General features: G+C 45.0%; 1 protein-coding gene across 4 annotated transcripts in view; it reads left to right on the forward strand.

The window, feature by feature from the left end:
- COL27A1 (collagen type XXVII alpha 1 chain) overlaps positions 1-20,042 on the forward strand; it is a 244,751-nt gene that overhangs the window by 188,267 nt on the left and 36,442 nt on the right. For 3 of the 4 annotated variants that reach the window (XM_027869712.1, XM_027869713.1, XM_027869715.1), the window contains 5 exons: positions 2,500-2,607; positions 13,848-13,901; positions 14,003-14,110; positions 16,647-16,700; positions 17,827-17,880. In XM_027869712.1, the coding sequence (XP_027725513.1) occupies positions 2,500-2,607; positions 13,848-13,901; positions 14,003-14,110; positions 16,647-16,700; positions 17,827-17,880 (378 nt within the window). The remainder of the gene's footprint in view (positions 1-2,499; positions 2,608-13,847; positions 13,902-14,002; positions 14,111-16,646; positions 16,701-17,826; positions 17,881-20,042) is intronic. The other variant, XM_027869714.1, reaches the window with a different exon arrangement.

The following is a 20,042-nucleotide window of genomic DNA, read 5'->3' on the forward strand; positions in this document are numbered from 1 at the left end:
GCCTGGTGGGACTGAGACTCAGCTGGACATTTGAGTTTCAAGTACCAGCTCCAAAGCTGCTGATAGAAGTGTGTCCTTGGAAATGCTGCTAACTCTTTCTGGGTCCTCATTTTCTCCTCTGATGGTCATAATACTTTCCCCAACTCACCACCCCAGAAAGGTCACAATGACACTATCAGTGAAACTGAAGGTGAAATTTATGCAAATCTTTTGTAGTATGGTTACATTATATTTTCACATCAGCATCTGATGATTTAAATGTCAGCCTGAAGAGTTTTCTGTCAGTCAGAATTTCTTTTCCCTGGACAGTGCCTCCGCTGGGCCCCGATCTCCCATCACACATTATTAGTTGAGCAGCAATTCCCTTTCAATTAGCCTAATCCTTTTTAAAAAAAATTTTTTTTTTAGGCAATTGGGGTTAAGTGACTTGCCCAGGGTCACACAGCTAGTAAGTGTCAAGTGTTTGGTCTGAAGCCCCATTTAAACTCAAGTCCTCCTGACTTCAGGGTCAGTGCTCTATCCACTGCACCACCTAGCTGCCCCCAATTAGCCTAATCCTCAGAGTTTTCCCCTAAGTAATAACAGATATTTCGATTAGGGCTTTAAGGTATACAAAGTGCTTTCTCATGAGTTGTGTAGTGAAAATAGTACCTCCATTTTACAGGTGGGGAAACTGAGGCACAGAGAGGCAAAGCAATTTGTCTAGCCTTACGTATAGGAAATATTGCATAGAGATTTGAAGCCAGGTCTTCTCTCTAGAAGTCCAGCCTTCTTTCAGTCACTATGCCGTGCCTCTTTCTACTTGGTGTAGTTCCTTAATCCGGGTTTTTGGCCTAGCATCCTATCCTTTCATTCCACCATGATCCAGGATGAGAATAGTTGTTCTCTTGCCTCTTGGGTCATAGTCTTTCTTCATTTTCCCAGTTTTTGTAGGTAGTGTCCCTAGCTTAGCTTCATAGCTCCTGATCATTCACACTTTTGTCGCAATTATGTCAGGGGGCCAGTAAGCTTCAGTCATTTTTTTTTGGTGGGGCAGTTCCTTTTTAAAATTTTTAATTTATATTCACTTAATAATCATCTATTTTCTCTTCCATCCACCCCATCCTCTCAATTTAAAAGGGAAAAAGAACAAAACCTTTGTAACAAATATGCATGGTCGAGCAAAGCAAATTCTCCTATTGGCCATATTTAAAAACATAGGTGTCATTCTGCATATTGAGTCAGTCAGCTGTCTGTTAGGAGGTAAGTACCATGGTTCATCACGTGTCCTTTTGAATCTTTGTTGATAACTGAATTGATCACAGTTCCAGTCTTTCAAAACTGCTTGCCTTTACAATGTTGTTGTTACTGTATAAATTGTTTTCCTAGGCCTTCAGCTTCAGTAATGTTAATGAGGCCAAGGTCATGAGTTCAGGCCCTGTGTAAACCATCTAAGCATTTACTATTCTCCATTTACAGGCTAAAACCCAGAACTCGTCTGAAGAGAGAAAGTATAGGGAGCTCTATATCTAGGAAGGAAGGCTATTTGGGCCATTCACAGTGGGCATTCAGGGCTGCCCTTAGAAGTTCACAGAGCTGGAAGAAATCTTAGGCATCACGTAGTCCCCCCTTCCCCCCCTTTCTCCTTCCTGCCACAGATGAAGAAACTCTAAACCAACCAAGAAGGATAATTCCCCCAACCAGTACACCCCAGATCATCAGCCAGACACTGTCTCTTCCTTAAACTGCCATGACTTCATGCCATCTCATGCCATCTCCTCTTAGCTCTCTCTAAGCCAGTCCCCAGTTCTCAGACCACATGTCAGATCTTAGTGGCAGGCCTGTCACCCTCCATTTGAGATAAATACCCCCAGTGGTATTGAAAAGGGCTCCCAACTGCCCGTGGGATTGCTTTTTGGTATGGGGATCCATGCTATTCATATCACTGCGCTGGGTTAGGCTATACCTGATATTTGAGGGTGGCCTAGTTTGGGGAGGGTGCCAAAGTAGAGTCTTTGACTGATCCAGGCATAAAGCAACCTACCTTTATGGTCTGACAGAGCATGCTTTACCTCTCCCACATCTTTGGATCATCAGAAATCAGAACGCACTCATAAATGAGCTAAGGCATATTTAAAATGGGGAGAATGGTCAGGAGTTGATTTTAAACCTTGGCCCTGCTCAAAACTGCTCTCATTCTGTCTGGGAGGAAGCCATTAGGTCCATGGGACAAGCACAGGAGAGTAGTGTTTGAAGATTCTTCCCCCCTCCCACTCCTTCAATGGCCTCATACCCCAGCTGGACAGCTCCCTCTGACTGGCCAAGGACATTTAAAAATAATTGTCACCATTACTCTTTCTCTCAGCTGACATGGCTGCTGTAATTCCAGATGACTCCGTTTTTGTTTTGAGAACGGACCGTGAAATCATGGGTCATAGGGCACCTAACTCCCCCCCTTCATGTGGCAATATCCCCACATTGCTTTGGCTTGGGTAAGCTGATGCCTCTTTCCTTTCCCAGGGAGACAAGGGTGAGCCAGGCCCGGATGGCGAGCGAGGAGAGAAAGGCAAAGAAGGCCTGAAAGGCAAAGAAGGTCCCCCTGGCTATCCTGGCGTCACAGGTGTCCGGGTGAGTCAGCAAAGCCAATCTGCCTGTTTCCTTATCACTTCTACATATGTCTCCATGTGTCTCCTTCCCTCTTTCTGGCTGTACTTGAGTGGAAACATCCAGTGTCAATCCAAGAGACCCAATAGGGCATTTGAACTCTCTTGGCATGGTTTATAGGCTGACATTCTGCCAGCATAGTGTACTTTGCTTTCTCCTGGTTTCAAAAGGATACTAGTCAAATTGTTGATTTGTTCAACAAGCCAACTAGTTGAAGACTTTGATCCAGCAGTGTCTTAAGGAAACGGAATGAGTTGGCCTTGTGGATAGGTCATAGAATTATCGATTTAGAACCGGAAGGGACCTTGGAGATTATCCAGTCCAAGCCCCTCATTTTACAGGTGAGGAAAGTGAGGCCCAGAGAGGCAAAATAACCTGCTTGGCGTCCCACAGTTAGTTGGTATTTGAGCTGGGATTGTAACCCCAATCTTCTCTTGGCTCCAAGTTCAGTACTCTATCCATTATACCATGTTGTCTAGAGGCTTCAGAAAGCTATAGTCCCAGAGTCTTTTTCGTCTGGCTTCCAAATTGTCGCTGGCTATATTTTGCTCTTCAACTCACAAAGATATGGGAATTGGAGCCTCATGCTCCTGCCACCCTCCCTGCCACCACCACCACCACCACCACACACACACACACACACACACACACACACACACACAGAGGCAGATCTCTACTTGATTTCTAGTGTTCTGGGCTTCACACTTACTTTAGCAAGCATTCCATAGTTTTTGGAATGGTAAACTTGGAAGCAAGACTCCATCAGAATTAGCCCAAGGGAAGGGCCCTTGAATGAGGCCACATATCAAAAAAAAGTATCAATTTTCATAAAAAAATGTTAACTTGGTTCTAATTCCTATGATGCCCCAAATGCTAGCTCTCAGGTAGATATGGGAAAATCCCAAGGAACTTAGGATTTCCAACTAACTTTCCAACTCAATTTTTTTCCAACAATTTCCAACTAAAGCTGGAAGGGACCTCAGAGATCATCTGGTCCAACCCTCTCATTTTACATATGAGGAAACTGAGGCACATAAAGGTCAAGTGATTTGCCCAAAGTCATGAATATATAGTAAGCATCAGATATTGGGTATAAACCCTGGTCCTCTGACTTTCAAGCCAGCATTCTTTTCTCTGTGCCTCCAAGTTGAGTGGACCTGGAATTTCACTAGTATAAGGAGTTATGGGTGAGTAACTTCGTTTATCAATTTAGACAAAAACTTTCTCTGTAACTTAGAATCTTAGAAAATTGCCTGGGGCACTGAGGCTTATAATGACTTTCCCAGGGTCCTATCCAGTGTGTGTCAGAAGCAAAATCTTTCTCGCTCCTAAAGATACTCCTCCAGTCACTATGCTGTGTTGTGTCTCCTCTATATTTTTCTCAGTTGGTGATTTCATTTTTTTTAAAACCAGCACCCAGTTATAAGGCTGGCATTGGGGTAGTGGAAGGGGATGGGACCATCTGCATTACAGAATGAGAGAAACATTCTGCCCTACTTTGTGCTTATCAGATATGTTTTAATCTAGTCTTTAATTTAGTCTGAGACATAGCAAATTGTTTCATAGTGGATTTTGTTTACTCATTCAGCTAACTTGCATCCTGTACCTACTATGTGCAAGGTCCATAGCACAGGGAATCTAAAAAAAAACCTTCAAAAACCTTATGGTTTAGTTGGAGCAACAAAACACAGCAATGTAATTAGGGAACAAAACAAGAGAGGCTAGGTGCAGGAGCATTATCACTGTCTTGTTATTTGAAAGGGCTCTCTTGGGAGACAGAGATTAGACTTAGATTACCATCTTGGCCCCTTGGGTTTAGAACTGGGAGCAGTGGGTGAAAGGTGGGGAAAAGCAAATTCCAGTTGTTTGTGAAGACCCACTTCTTCATAGAACTGTCCAAAGGTAGAATAGGTGGTGGGAGGGAGTTGTGGAAATAGCCATTAGCAGAGGCTGAAGGGGATACTCTTCATACAATTTCTATTGCAGATGTCATAAAACCACAGAATCTCAGAGTTCAAAGGAATCTCAGAGACCATCTAGTCCAACCTGTACTTTTAGAGGAATCACCTCTGCAGAAATCCCTGACGAGGAGCCATCTCCATTCACTCAGAGACTTCTAGAACCCATTATCTCCCAAGGCAGATCATTCCACTTTTGGATAGCTCTGAGTCTTAGGGAGTTTTTCTTTACTCTGAGCCAGAATCTGTCTCTCTATACTTTCTGCCTACTGTCTCTACTTCTACTCTCTGGGGGAAAAGCAAAAGTTCAATCCTTGAAGACAGTGATCATGTCTCCCTACACCCCTCACCTTCTCTTCTACAGACTAAACATTTTTTAAACTGATCTTTTTCTCTGGCGTGGCCTCCAGTCCCCTCAGTACCCTGATGAGCCTTCTCTGAATGCCCACCAGGTTGTACGTGTCCTTTCTAAAGGTGTTCATAAAGGTGTTTCTAAAGGTGCTTCCTGTTGAGGTATTCATTAGACTTTGTTGTTTTCAGTGGTCTCAATCATATCTGACTCTTCATGACCTCACTGGGGATTTTCTTGGCAAAGATTCTGGTCTGCCATTTCCTTCTCCAGCTCATTTTACAGATGAGGAAACTGAGGCAAACAAGGTTAAGTGACTTGCCAGGGTCACACAGCTGAGAAGTGTCTGAGGCCAGATTTGAACTGAGGAAGATGAGTCTTCCTGACTCCAGGCCCAACACTCTATCCACTGTGCCATCTAGCTGCCCTATTCACGAGATTACATGATCTCAAAGGTTCCTTTCAGCTTTGAGAGTCTGTGACTGAGACAATGTCGACATCAGATTCTGTGCAGAAGCTTAGACAAGATGGTGGGAAGACTTTAATGGGATCTTAATAGATCAGCAGTTAATCAGCAAGCATTCATTAAGTACCTACTGTGAGCTAGGCACTGGTGATAGATGGGTAAAAATGAAAGCGTCCTGTTCTCATTGAGCTTCTGCTCTGTCAGCTGGGAATAGGAGTTATGTAGGCAGAAAAAGAGAGGGTAGGGCAACCCAGGCAGGGCTTACCATTTGATGTCTGAGAAGAGAGCAGAGCTGGCAGGCTTGACTAGAGCCTAGAGGGCACGTGAGAAGAGGAGGGGGAGGCTGGAGGCAGATCTGAAAGTTCTGCCGTTGACGATGGAGTGCCAAGAGAAGGGAGTCAGGGAGATGTTCCCATAGCCTCATGAGTTTCCACATCTGAGTTCTGGCTGCTCAGCTTGTCAGTTGCCTGGCCTCAAAAGCAGTGGTCTCAGGGCCTTGCCCCGAGAGGCCTCAGGGCTCGGCATCTCCAGGGGCAGGCCCTTCTCTGTCACGTCCATACAGTGGCTCACTCAGACATTCCTTTCCCTCTTTGTCCCTTTATGAAGACATTCCTGAGGGTCTAGGAGGTCCTGGGGTCTTCAGAGAGTCCTCTTGTAAACAGGCCACTCTCATTTGCGTTGCCACCCTTCTTAAATTCACTGTGCTCTGTACATTCACAACTGCCTGGACTGGGTGGCCCATTTAAGACCAGATTTATTTAAAGTCACATAGCATCTATAAACCTCCCCTCCCCCGCCCCCTCGGATGAGAGCAGATCTTGGCTAGATCTTGGCACTGGAAAGATATTTTCTCAGAAAAGCATTCAGTAAACGCTTTGATGATCCTTGTCTTCTCAAGGATGTGATTGCTGGGATCAGACAGTCAGTTTTCTGGTAAATATGATCCCTCCTAAGCTTGGCAAATGAATCTTATGGGTCTCCTGATTCCCACTCTCCCCAAACCTGCAAGCGTACTGAGTTTGCATTCTGATTTCACCATTAAAAAGCAGAATTAAAAAAAAGCTTTAGAGCCAGAATCAGGATTCTGGATATGGAGCTGGAAGGGACCTCAGAGGCCATCTTATCCAACCTCTTCATTTTATAGTTGAGGAAATTGGGACCCAAAGGGAGTAAGTGATTTGCCCAAGGTCACATGGATATTAAGTGGCAGGGGTGGGCTTTGAACCCTGGTCCTATGACTTCAAGTTGCTATTTCCTCTTATGCCACACAGCTTCTCAGGGACCTTAGAAATCACCTAGTGTATCTCCCCACATGTTACAAAATGAAGAAACCAGCCAGATGACTATGGGCAAATCACTTTCCCCCTCTGAGCCTCAGTTTCCTCATCCATAAAGTGGGCCTGGTCATCAAACAGAATTTTTGTGAAGATCAAGCCAAATGGTATATGTGTAGAAATCATTTGGTAAGCCCTAAAGTAGAATACCAGCATCTCTGCAGCTTTCCAGTTTTCCCTGGACCTTTGGCTGTTGCAGATTGGAAAGAGTTAATCAGGTATGGCCGAAATGTTAAATTTCAAAATGCCAGAATCCCTCTGGCATTTGATCTGTGTTTTGAAAAAATAATAATAATCCTCGGCTTGGTTTCCAATAGACTCCTTGCCAGAACCATAGCTGGGAAATAGTAGAATTTTTTTTAAAAAATAAAATTTTATGGGCAGTTAGTGCCTGGGAATGAATGTTGTCTGGCATCTCAAAAATACATCTATATGTACTGCAGAGCAGCCAAGATGCTAATTCCTTCTCAGCAGTCATATTTCATTAGAAAAAAAAATCTACAACCTTCCATGTCTTTTGGCCTGGGGAAGTACCCGGTTATAACAACTGTGCAGCCTGCACTGTGTGGGGTGAGTTGAAAGGGTGGGAGACCCAGAGGCGCTCAGAGAGACATCGTGTGTCTGATCGTGAGTCTGAGTTTTGGCTCATCATCTTTGGATTCTTATTAGTTGAATCACTTTTTTTTACATGAGAATCTGTTGTTGTAATCTTTTGTTTGATGAGAAAAATTACCTCCCATGATTTAATAATCACCCTGCTGTCTAGGGAGCAGCTCTGGCCAAAGGGAAGCCCCATTACGTGAAAAATTGAGAATTACAGGTTCTGAATTCTTTAGAGAATGCTGTACAACCCTTGGTAGGTTTTTTTCCCTCTCAGTGCATTTGAGACACATTACAGATGAGATCTGTTTGTCTCTCCAGTCTCACTGAGAAGGTAAAGGCTCCATAGTGGAGAAGAAGAAGCTGAAGTGAGAGAGAAAGAGGGAGAGAGAGAGACAGACAGACAGACAGAGACAGACAGAGACAGAGAGAGAAACAGAGAGACAGAGACAGAGAGAGAGAGACACAGAGACAGAGAGAGAGAGCCAAAACCAGAAACAGAACTGGGATTGTAACCCAAACATCTTGCCTCTATGCCAAATGCACAGGTCTGAGATGATCCAAGGGAGCCCCAAGATGGTGAGGGTCATTGGAAAACACTTTTCTTCAACACAATAGTTATATATAAAGTGTTTACTGTGTTTAAGGAACACTCTAGTTGCTGTGAACACAAAGATAGATACAGCACAAGCCCTTCTCTCTAAGGAGACTGATCATCTAATGGTAGAAGGAGGAGGACAAATATGCCAATAGCTATACAAGGGAAAGTGTGGTCATTTAACAGAGAGGTCCCAGTGAAATGCTCTGAGAGTATAAGGAAGAAGAGAAAATTTTCATCCTGGGACAGCAGGGAAAGTGTAAGAAGGAGAGAGGAGAGGGTTAGAGAGGGTTCATAGAGAAGATTGTACCAAAAGAGGGCTTTGGAAGAAAGGAGGCTTTCATTCAGAGTTGAGAGAGGAGGAGGTGATGAGGAAGTCTACTCCAGGCATGGAAGATGGTGGGAGCAGAGGCACAGCCAAAGGAGAGGCAAGCTGAGACGGGGAGATAGAGTTGTCTAGTTTTTCTAAAATATAAACTACATAAAAGGGAGTAGTATAAGATGAGTTTGAATGAATAAGTTTGAGCCAGAATGTAGTGAGGGCCTTGAATGTCCATCAGAAGTTATTTAATAAACAATGGGGATCCATTGAAGGTTTCTGAGGGGAGGAGCAGTATGAACCAATATTGGTTCATTAGAAAGATTATATGGTTAGCTACATGAAGGATGGTGTACAGAAGGGGTAGTGTATAGAGGCAAGAAGACCAAGGCAGATGATATTAAATGGTCCAGTTTAAAAGAGATGCAGGCCCAAACTAGCATTGTCATAGTAGGAGTGGGAAGGAAAGACTGGGTGTGAATGATATTAGAGAGATAGAAGCAACAGGACTCAAAAGCATAGAATCTGTGGGGTGAGAGAGAGAAGAATGATTCCTAGATCAAGAGTCCTGAGGGCTGGGGAAATGATGGTGCCTTTAACTGAAGTCAATGTTATGGTAAGGGAACGAATTCATAGAATCCTATTAGGTTGGGGTCAGTGGGGACAGAATCAATCGATCAATTCACCAGTGTTTATTAAGTGCCTTGCCATACATCAGGAGCTCCTAGATGCTGGGATTAAAAATACAATGAAGGAAACAATCTCTACTCTCAAGCAACTCCTGTTCTAATATCAGAACGTAGAATGGTGGAGCTGGAAGAGACTTTAAGGAGGATCCAGGTGAAGCCCCTTCTTTTCCCTCCTCCAGAAATTGAGCCTAGAGAAGGGAAATGACTTTTCCAAGGATGCACATATACCTGCTTTGCAGCAGAGGTAGGATTAGAACCCAGGGCTCTTGACTCTCATTTGAAAAGTGGTTCTACTTCACTGCACCTGCCTCAAGAATTAAAGGGGAGAAACAAATGAGATAAAAGGACTGTATCTGTGGTTTTGCTGACCTAGGAAACTCCTATCAGTGGAAATCAGCACCTTCTCTCCAGCTTCGAATCTGAGAGGTTAAGTCACTTACCCAGGGTCACACAGCTTGTCAGTGGCAGAATCAGGGCTGGAATCCAGGCCTTCCTGGCTTGGGGGCTGCTTCTCCATTCACTATGCTAGGCTGCTTCTGATGGGAAAGAAAATTCATTGGTGACTTTTTCATCTGAATTTAGTGAGTATAATGATCTTGCTATTTTCCTAAACTCAGCTCAGCGTTTTACAATGAAACTCTTTCTCCCCTCCATATTCAAGAATCATTTCCCAGCAACCAAAAACATTTTTCTCCCAAACAAACTGAAAAAAGTCCCTCACATGTCACAAAAGGCCCTTCTTACAAACCCATTTATGTCAAACTCCTTCTGACTGTTAGAGGGGTAATTGCATTTTCACTGACCCCTAATTTGTTATTCCACTGAGGCTCAAAGCAGTACAAATTTACCTCGAGTCAATTAGCTTTCACAGCCCTTTATAAGAGTTCAGAAGAGAAACAGATTGTAGCAGAGTGGGGTTTTTAAGGGGGTGACTCCTCATCGCTAATCACTGGGGCCGATGGGTAAATTCATGTCTTTGGGTTTACAATCTGGAGACCAGACCACAGAAGGCAACAAATGGAGACAAGTCTTTCTTTTTCCCTTGGGCAACAGAAGAAAGAACAGACACAGCCCAGGGTGGGATGGAGCCCCAGGAAAGAGCCTCAGGGAAAAATGAGGAGGAAGAAGGAAAGATCACTGAGATTGGAAAGAAGTTCCCTGATTGACCCATGTCTAGAAAGGCCAGTCCTGGGCAGGCAAAGGACATTTCAAAGGCCAACATCTGTTTCAGCAGCAACTCAACAGGACCCAGAGACAGAGCAGGCAGTGAGAAAAGTGTCCTTCTGCCCTTTAGAAGGACATGGCAAGGGAGCTGAAGATGATGACATCAGCACTAGCAGAGAGATGTGGGCTGACCTTCCAAGCACAATGGGCCACTGTCAGGAAGGCACCTCTGTGGACTAAATCAGCTGCCCACTCCTGCCTTCTCTGTGGGTCATGCCCCAGTTGCAGAGAAGGCAGATAAGATGTGACCAAGTTCCAAAATCCAAGAAAAGTGGTCCACCAAGGTGCACAAAAAGTCATTCTGAGAACTTAGAAGAAATAGAATCATGCCTTAGAAATGGAAGAAGCATTAGAGGTCATCTTGTTCAACCCCTTTGTTGTGCGGAGGGGTAGAATAAGACCCAGGAAGTGGAAGTGATTTGGCTAAGGTCACATGGGCAGTTGATTGCAGATCAAGGTCTACAATCAAAGTTTCCTCTTTTTAACACCTATATTACTTCCACTATACCATAAATAGCAGATGACTATGTGTCTATGTAGATGACTCCCAGATATAGATATCCAGCCTTCTCCAGTCACATCTCTCTGCTTGCTGAACATCTCTCCTAGATGTCTGGTAGGCACCTGTAACTCAATATATTCAAAACAAAATTCTTTCCCCCTAAATCCATCCTGTAGAAGGCACCACCATCCTTCTCCATACCCAAGTTCACAATTTTAGGGTCATTGTTTACTATTTCCTCAACTGTGCACATTCAATCAGTTGCTAACTCTTGCTGTTTCTACCACCACAATATCTCTCACATCTCCATTAATATGATGACCACCACAGTTTGTGGGTCCTTTTCAACTCTTTTCTGGACTACTACAGCAATCTCCTAATCAGTCCCTCTGCTTCCAGGTGCTTCACTTTCCAATTCCTCCTTAATCCAGTTGCCACAACTGGATCTCTTCCTAAGGCAGAGATCTAACCATGTCACTCCCCTACTCAAAAATCTTAGTGACTCCATATTGTTTCTAGGGTAAATCAATCAGCAAACATTTATTAAGTGTCTACCATGTGCCAGCATTGGAGATACAAAGAAAGATCTCCAGGCATAAGGGACACCCAGCAAAAATATTCAGTCAGGAGATGGAGTGTCTTGTTTAGAAGAACAGTATGAAAGCCAGTGGCACTGGATCTCAGAGTATGTGGATGGGCTTAAGGTGTAAAAAGACTGGAAAGAGGCCAGCTTATGAAGGGCTTTATAAGTCAGAGGATTTTACATTTGTTCCTAGAGTTAATAGGGAGTCATTGGAATTTATTAAATAGAGGAGTGATATGGTCAGAGCTACACCTTAAGAAGATCAGTTTGACAATTGAATGGAAGATGGCCTGGAGTGAGGAGAGACTTGAGGCAGGGAGACCGATGGTTAGTCTATGGCTTTTGCAATAGTCCAGATGTGAGATGATGAGGGCCTGCACCAGGGTTCTTACGGTGTCAGAGGAGAGAAGGGCGAGCCCATGAGAAATGTCATGAAGGTAGAAATGACAGGGCTTGACAACTGATTGGGTGCAGGAGAGAGTTAGAGTCTAGAATTATATGTAGGTTGTGAGTCTGGGTGACTGGGAGGATGGTGGTACCTTGGACAACAATAGGGACAGTAATAGGAAGAAGAAAGGGTTTGGGGGAAATGATAATGAGCTACATTTTGGACATGTTGCGTGTAAGATGTCTTCAGAACATCCTCTTCAAGATGTCTAATAACATTTGGTGGTGTGAGACTGGAAGTTGAGGGAAGATTAGGACTGGGCAAGTAAATCTGTCAGTCATCTGCATAAAAAAAAAATTGAAACCATGGGAGCTGATGAGATTGTCAAGTGAAATAGTGTAGAGGAAGAACAAAGAGAGTCCAGGACAGAGTCATGGGGAATCCCTGAGGATAAAATATAAACTTTTCAGCCTACCATTAAGAGCCCTTTGCATTCTGTCCAGCCTTGCCATTTTACAGATGGGCAAACTGATACCTGGAAAGTAAGTCGCCCATTACTACAGAAGGAGGTGATCTTGATTAAACCTCATATGCATGCAGGGTTTTTGAGTTAATGAAGTCCTAGCAAATAAGAAATCTTATTCCAGCCTGACAATAGCCCCATGAGGACAACAGGAGAAGGTATTTTTGTCGTCATTTTACATACAAATGATGCTCAGTGAGATAAAGTACTTTTTTGGGGGCATGCAGCTAAATACACAACATAGCTAAGAGTCCACAAACATGATTCCAAAGCCATGGCTGTTTCCACTGACTATCACTGGATCCCCATGGTCTGATTTGGGTTCAGTGGATTCCTGTAACATAGGAAGCCCAGAAGCGTTGGTGTTACTGTATTAGATTCTTTTTTAGTTTTCAATAGATCTCACTCCGTGAAGTTGAGGTTTTTGGATTACATTCAGTCCTCCTATTCCATGTCTTTCCTGAATAATGATCCAGATTGGCTTGCTGATCTTCTGGCACCATGCTGTAGTACCTGCTGGTACTTGGGCTTCACGCTGGGGAGGACAGGCCCCCTTCTCAGAGAAAACTAGCCCTGAAGATTCTTCACAGAGGCTGACCTGCAGAGACCTCTCTGCTAAAAGCAATCTGTAAGATCTGTCAGGCTTAGGAAGGACTCATCCCTGGTTTTTATTATTAGTGTCCCTATCTTATATGATTAGTCCCCTCTAGTCACTACCAGTAAAAAAAAAAACCCTTTAGGAGAAAAAAACAAATTAGAAAAGAGCTTTGTGTTTCTTTGATAGTCAGCAGAAAGGTGGAGAGCTGTGTTTTTCAGAGCCCTTGGGTGAAGAGGAAACCAGATAGAAGTATGGGAGCTGAGGATGGTGGGGAGTAGAGAACTTTGGGTACAAGAAATCCTCAAGAGAGAAGAATGTGGGGCAGCTAGGTGGTGCAGTGGATAGAGCTCCAGCCTTGGAGTCAGGAGGACCTGAGCTCAAATCCAGCCTCAGGAAGGACTCATCCAACCTCAAGCCAAGCAGTAGACATTTTTATATCATCATTGTTGCAGAAGTCCTATTGCTGAGCATCTCAGAACAAGTCTGAAATCCAGGGTCAAGAGATATAATTTAGGGGGAAAGGCAATTGCAATGTTTTATCATCAATTTTAAAACTCATGTACATAGGAACTTTGGACTTATAATTCCCCTCCACCCCCACTATCCTGTTGGACTCAGTGCAAAGGCAAATAGATTTTTCTTTAAAAACTTAAGAAATGTCTCCAGTTCACCTTTGAGTGAGGAGTGACTTTCTAGAGACAGGAGAAGCTTCCTCCTCCCCCATCCCATCTGGTGACCTGAGTGCTCCATTTCATATTGTACCTCATTCCTCTTCAGTGTGCCCAATGCAGAGGCTGGGCTTTCTACTTAAGCTGGTCCTCTAGGTGTCTGTTCTTTCCTGGCTGCCCATGAGCATGAGTTGGATACATATTAGAGTACTGAGCCCCCTCAGTCCCAACTCACCAGGGCACCTAGAGATTCATAGCCATAGTGAGGGATTAGTTATTTTTTTCATAAGCCTTTAGGAAAAGTAAGACATGTGGCAAAGTGGAGGTAAGGAGAGTGAGGAGAACCTGTTGGGTTTCCCATTGGGTTAAGTCTTATTTCTTTCTTGGTTTGGGTTTTCACCATAGGGTCCAGAAGGAAAACCAGGCAAACAAGGCGAGAAGGGACGAACTGGACCCAAGGTAGGATTTGCCACCTCTTTCTCCATGCTGGTACTGGTCTTCCCTTCATCCTTAAAACATAGTTCCTGAGGGAATTACAATTTCTCTCCTTTCTCTTATAGGGTGTGAAGGGCTACCAAGGGCACCTCGGTGAAATGGGTGTTCCAGGAGAGCCTGGGCCAGCTGGCAATCAAGGCCCAAAAGGATCCCGAGGCACGCTGGGACCAACGGTGAGAATGGCCCTGCTATCCATGGGAACTATGACTTCCGAGCAGCCTGGGGCATGGGAGGCCTGAGTTCAGAAGGTGAAGGGGGAAAGAGATCAGTTTGTAAGAACCGTTTGTGTTTGAGCCAGGTGGGGAATGACTTAGGGTATAAATGCAGCTGGTTCCTCTGGCACTAATGTCAATATTTTATCCAGCTGTCAGCAGAACAGCTGAGAGTGTTTCATAGTGACATCTCTTTTAGAGCTCTCTGGTTGATCTCAAACGTTGGAACTTCTCTGTGCAGCCATCTGTGAGGAGCTGACCTTTTAGCCTGGAGGATGCTGCCATGGTCTGGAGTTTCCTCTAAGATAGACCCAAGGTCACTTGGGCCTTTGTGAGCCCACATTACATCCACCTTATTATCCCACTCAGGGATCTATGAGCCAGACAAAGGGTGGGTTGGGACTCCCTTCTGTTCCTTATCAAACAGAGCAGGGGAAATCCAGGAGCCAACTACTACAGAGAACAGAAGCAGGGATAGACACGGTGGGCATGCCAACTCCTGGGACAAGAACCAAGAGAAGAGTCAGAGAAAGAGAATAGCTAAGGAAGGTCATCAGGTCTAGCTCTGTCTGTATTTCAATGAGGAGCAGGGATACCTGCTATATTGACTTTTACAGTTTCCTGTAACTTGGTAACTCTCTCCTTTTGTTGTTTATTAGCTTAAACCCTATCCAGTCCCCTCTAGTCACTACCAGTAAAAAAAAAAAAACCCTTTAGGAGAAAAAAACAAACAAACAAATTAGAAAAGAGCTTTGTGTTTCTTTGATAGTCAGCAGAGAGGTAGAGAGCTGTGTTTTTCAGAGCCCTTGGGTGAGGAGGAAACCAGATAGAAGTATGGGGGCTGAGGATGGCGGGGAGTAGAGAACTTTGGGTACAAGAAATCCTCAAGAGAGAAGAATGTGGGGCAGCTAGGTGGTGCAGTGGATAGAGCTCCAGCCTTGGAGTCAGGAGGACCTGAGTTCAAATCAACCTCAGACACTTGACACTTACTAGCTGTGTGACCCTGGGCAAGTCACTTAACCCCATTGCCTAGTCAAAAAAAAAAAAGGAAAAAAAAGAGAGAAAAGAATGTGGGGTTCTAGGGACTCAGAGGTATCCCCAAAGGCTCTTAATTGGCAGGAGGCTTCATGGTGCACCACACCACCCAGAGGAAACCTGTAAGACAGCCTCTCTTACACAAAATAATCCACATTTGTTGAGTCCTGTCTTATGTTTTATCTCCTGTCAGAATTTCTGCTGGGAAGTGGATTAAAAATAGCTTAGTCAGTTCTTGCCAATAGATTTGGAAATGGGTTCAAAACATTTAGATCCTGTATGGAAAATTCAGAACATGGGATTATAGATCATGGGATCATGGAAATCATGGAACTAAAACTTGAAGGGCCCTCAGAGGTCATCTGGTCGAATGGTTCAGTGAGGTTACCCACCTCCAGGGAGGCTGCTTCCGCAGGGAAATGTTGGTGAGGTAGAGGTCCTCTGAATCCCCCCTGGGCCAGTATAATAATAGCAACAAGGATGATAAAAATAATAATGATAACAACTGATGTTTTTAAAGATTGCAGAGTGCTTTATCTGCATCACCTAATTTTATCCACATAGCAACTGTGGGAGGGAGATGCTAGGTATTCTTATCCCCAGTTTTACAGATGAGGGAACTAAGGCACAGACAAGTTAAGAGGCTTGCCCACAGCCACACAGCTAGTAAGTGTCAGAGATGGGAGTCAGATGCAGGTCTTCCTGATCCCAAGTCCAGAGTTCTATCCACTGCACCATATTGGGTATACATGTCCCTGAGAGGGTTAGTAATATGGAGGACGTGGCTCAGGGATCTGGGTCTGGGCTTCTTGACTTTTCCAGTGGAGCCCTAGTTTGAGAAGCTAATAAGAAAGTAAACAGAATGGCAGGGGGCTAACCCTTCAACTCAGCCACCATCTGACTGAAGCATTTGGTTTCATGACAAGCAAAAAGTCCAGAACAGCTCGGCCACTTGGCTGGCCCTGGGAGAGTACAGCTCCCCAGTCAAGCATCACCCAGTAACAATGGGCATCTGTCACGGCTGCTGCAGTGGAGAGCATGAGACCAGCTCAATGCTCAGTAACCCGGAGACGCATGGATGAGGCGGGAGACAGCAAGATGGCAGAAGCTCCTGTTTATTGTTAGCTGGGTGTGACCTTTATAGCCCTCAAGGCACCTTGGGATCTCGTGGTCAGAGCCCGTCAGCTAGTCAGTAGATCCCCTCATAGCATGCAGGCCTTGTGTCAGGGTCGTGCACAGGATGTGCACGGGAACGCTTAGCCATTCAGAGGAGAGCCGAACCAGCCATGATTGCTGCGTGTCCACAGAGGAGAGGTCAGTTAAGACTTCCTTGCTTTCACACAACAGACTGTGACCCTCAACTTCCTGCTTAGAAGCCAGGACTCCAATAGGCAGGGTGCAGCCCCATGACAATCCCTGTGACAGGCATCCTATTTTTTCTTCTCTCTGGCTCCTTCCATAGGGTGCTCCAGGAAGGATGGGAGCTCAAGGAGAACCTGGATTGCCTGGTTATGATGTAAGATAACATTTAAATTTTTAAAAAAAGACCCTCACTTCTCCTTTCCTTGAGAACTCTGTCCTGCTCCCCGGTGATATATTATATGTAACCTTGCACTAACCAGAAGGGGAGGAGGAGATGATAAAGGGGAAAAGGAAGGCCCCTTTGTACACACTGTTCAAACAGTGGTTCCTAGCCCAGTTCATGGAACAGTGGCCAGGTGGTAAATATCCTACCAGCACCCGCTTACCAATTTGGGGAAAATGTGGGGTCAAAGGCACTGCATCCAGGGGTGGAGAAAAGATAAAAATAGGAGGGGGGAAGGGAGGGGCAGGGAAAGGGGTGATAGGGAGGGCATCACATAGACACAAAAGTGGGAGAAAGGAGAGCTGGGACAGAGGAGGAAGAGGAATAGGGCCAAGGGGAAAAGAAGCTGAGTAGAGGAAGGAGAAAGGAGTCAGAGGAGAGAGGAGAAATGAAATAGGACACAGAAGAAGGAAACACAGAGGAGAGGTGGAAGCTGGGTAAGGAGACAAGCAGGAGGAGCTGAGATGCTAATGAGGTCATCACAGTAGGGTACAGGAAGGTTTCAGAAGCATCATAGCCACAGCTGCTTGAGAAAGCCGTGACATGCACAGGATGGGAAATGGGCCCTATATAGTACCTCCAGAGTATGGAAATATGTTTAGCACCAGATTAAATAGCTCGAAGGCATTGCCTTCCCATCCAGCATCTCAGCAGTATGCCACCTGAGTTATCAGCTAATGCTCAGCTTCCCAGAGTGCCTGTTACTTTGGCTCAAGAGCGAGTACCAATGACCAGGTGTTCCTTGTGCCTAATAACCTGGAACTGATGATGGAAGTCACTGAAAAGTTAGTCACAAAAGCATGGAGCCTTCATGTTAGAAGGGCCTTTCAATATCACCCAATGCAATCCTCTCAATTTTACAGTTGAGGAAACTGAGGCTCAGAGAATGGAAGTGACTTGTCAAAGGTCAAAGAATTGATGATAGAGATAGGATCAGAACCCACGTCTTCAGTTTCTCCATTTCTGACTTCTCTTCCTCTCTCCTTTGCCTAACTGGCTTCCTTAATTTCTGATGCCTTGGACATGGGACCCTTATGCTGTATTCTGTTTCCTGTAGGGACACAAAGGACTACTGGGACCCATTGGACCCCCAGGGCCAAAAGGCGAGAAGGTGAGTGAGTCCCCAGCACCTGGAGAGAACTATGGGAAAGACAAACCAAATTCTTGTAAGTGAAATCAATGGTGCAGGCACGGTCCACACGGCTTCCAGGTGCAAGGAAAGCAGTGAGCTCATCCTGCCTGTGTTACTGGCAAATTATTGTAACATGGAAAGGCAGACATAAACCTAGAGGCCCCTTTGGATGGCTGTGTTCAGAGAAGCAATGTGGGGTGAACCAGTGTGACTTGGAAAGGGTTCCTGAGACCTGCGCCCTGTGAGCCAGGCCTTGAACCTTCACAGCTCCCATTAGCCCACTGCCCTGAGCTCCGTACTCATTAAGGCAAAGCAATAAATTTCTGGAATGATCTAATGTTAGATTTGGAAACCCTTTCATTTAACAAATGAGGAAGTAAGACCCAGATGAGGAGAGTGACATGTCCAAAGTCACACCATAACAGGGACAGAGTCCAGCCTAGAACATGGGTCTTCTGATTTGGTGCTCTATCCATCCTACTATCCTGTCTCTCTTGAATTCTCAAGAGTTTGAACTCCCCTCTTTTTCCCCTCCCCCTCTTTAGTCCTAAAGCCAGAATGACTCAGAGGAACCATCCGACCACTATATCCTTTTTTTTTTCCCTTCTTTCCCTCACTCTCTTTTCCTCTCTCTTCCCTGGACCTTTTTAAGAATTTTGCTGAGTCAGCTCCTTTCTAACCAATTCAAGCTGGCCGGGTGAGTCACACAACCTTAGCTTCCTGTCAAGTGCCGGCCCCTTCTCCAGCCCAGCTGGCTGGAACCATCCCTGACTGGTGTTCAGAACTGGGCCCTGAGCCCTGGCAAGCCCAGAGCTGCAGAAGCCCGTGAAAGCGGAATCTGTTACACTGAGCCCTTGTACCCATCATGTTCTTGGTTACTCCTGCTGTGGCTGTGGGTATTGACTGGAGCCAGTGTGGAAGAGGTTAACGTCTCCCCTTCTAGTGATTCCCAATGTCCTTTTGTTCCATGCAAAACCTAAATCTGTGTTCTGTATCCCGAGCCATCTGTGGCCAGAAGAGTATCATCTGTGGTCAGGAGTCAAGAGAAATCTAAATTTGCAGCCCAGCTCTGCTACCAAATCACCGGGTATCCTCAAAGAAAAAGTCATTTCCCTCTCTTAGCCTCAGTTTCTTCCTCTTTAAAAAGAGAAAACTGGACCAAATAATATCTTAGAGCACAAGGAGTCACGCAGTTGGGGAAAGAGCTTTCCAGGGTCAAGGCAAGTATGATCACTGTCCTAGTTGTCTAGAAGCCCTCGGCATTATCCATGCAAGGTTCCCAGGCTTTGGACACAAAGGCTCCACCTTCTGGCTTTGCCCATGGGAGCTTTTGTGGGGAAGAAGAAGGCAGGAGGACATGCTAAGATGTAGGAACAAGCAGCGATTAGGACTATCCCCAAGGTCCTTATCTCTCTTGAAGTCTTTTCTTGCTGAGCCTACCCTAATCAGAGAGATTGGACCTGGAAGAATCATTAGAGATCTTGTCCAACTCTCCTCCCCCATTTTGCAAATAGGGAAAGTGAGGTCCAGAAAAAAAGACCATTCCATAGGCTTCCCTCAAAGACCATGGCACCCCAATGTCAGCTCCTGAGGCCATAGTGAATACTAAACACAGATGAGTACTCAGAGATATTGAGTACAGTAAAGTCATATAACTTGCTCAAAGATACCTAGAAAATCATTAGCTTCTCTAGATCAGAGTCCACAGAAGCAAAATTCTTGAGTTATTTATCAGTCTTAGCCATGAAGCCTCCCATGCTGTAGTGCTACCACTGACCAGTGTCCAGAATAGCCAGCTGATAATCTTAACACTAACCAGAGAGGACTTAGTAATGTCTTAGAAGGGAAATCTGTGGCCTTATCCTTAGTAGCACTACTGAACACCAGCAAACCTTAGCACGTAAAGCTCGTAGTCACTGACCCCCAAGCCTAGTCGATGAGAAAACAACATCTAATACGAACTAGCTAACGTGAAAGGCAGCTGGTTATAAGTGCCAGGAAGATTCAGGCTTTTGCCATACTACCACCTTCAAACTCCTATGAAAAGGAAGGGTCTATGAGATAGAGTCAGAGGTTGTCCAGAACTGAGAGGGACCTTAGAACGTGGAATGTCAGGGCTGGGAGGGGCCTTAGAACGTGGA

The sequence above is a fragment of the Vombatus ursinus genome, unplaced genomic scaffold (genome assembly GCF_900497805.2).
Source record: "Vombatus ursinus unplaced genomic scaffold, bare-nosed wombat genome assembly UNPS02014793.1, whole genome shotgun sequence".
Lineage (NCBI taxonomy): Eukaryota > Metazoa > Chordata > Mammalia > Diprotodontia > Vombatidae > Vombatus > Vombatus ursinus.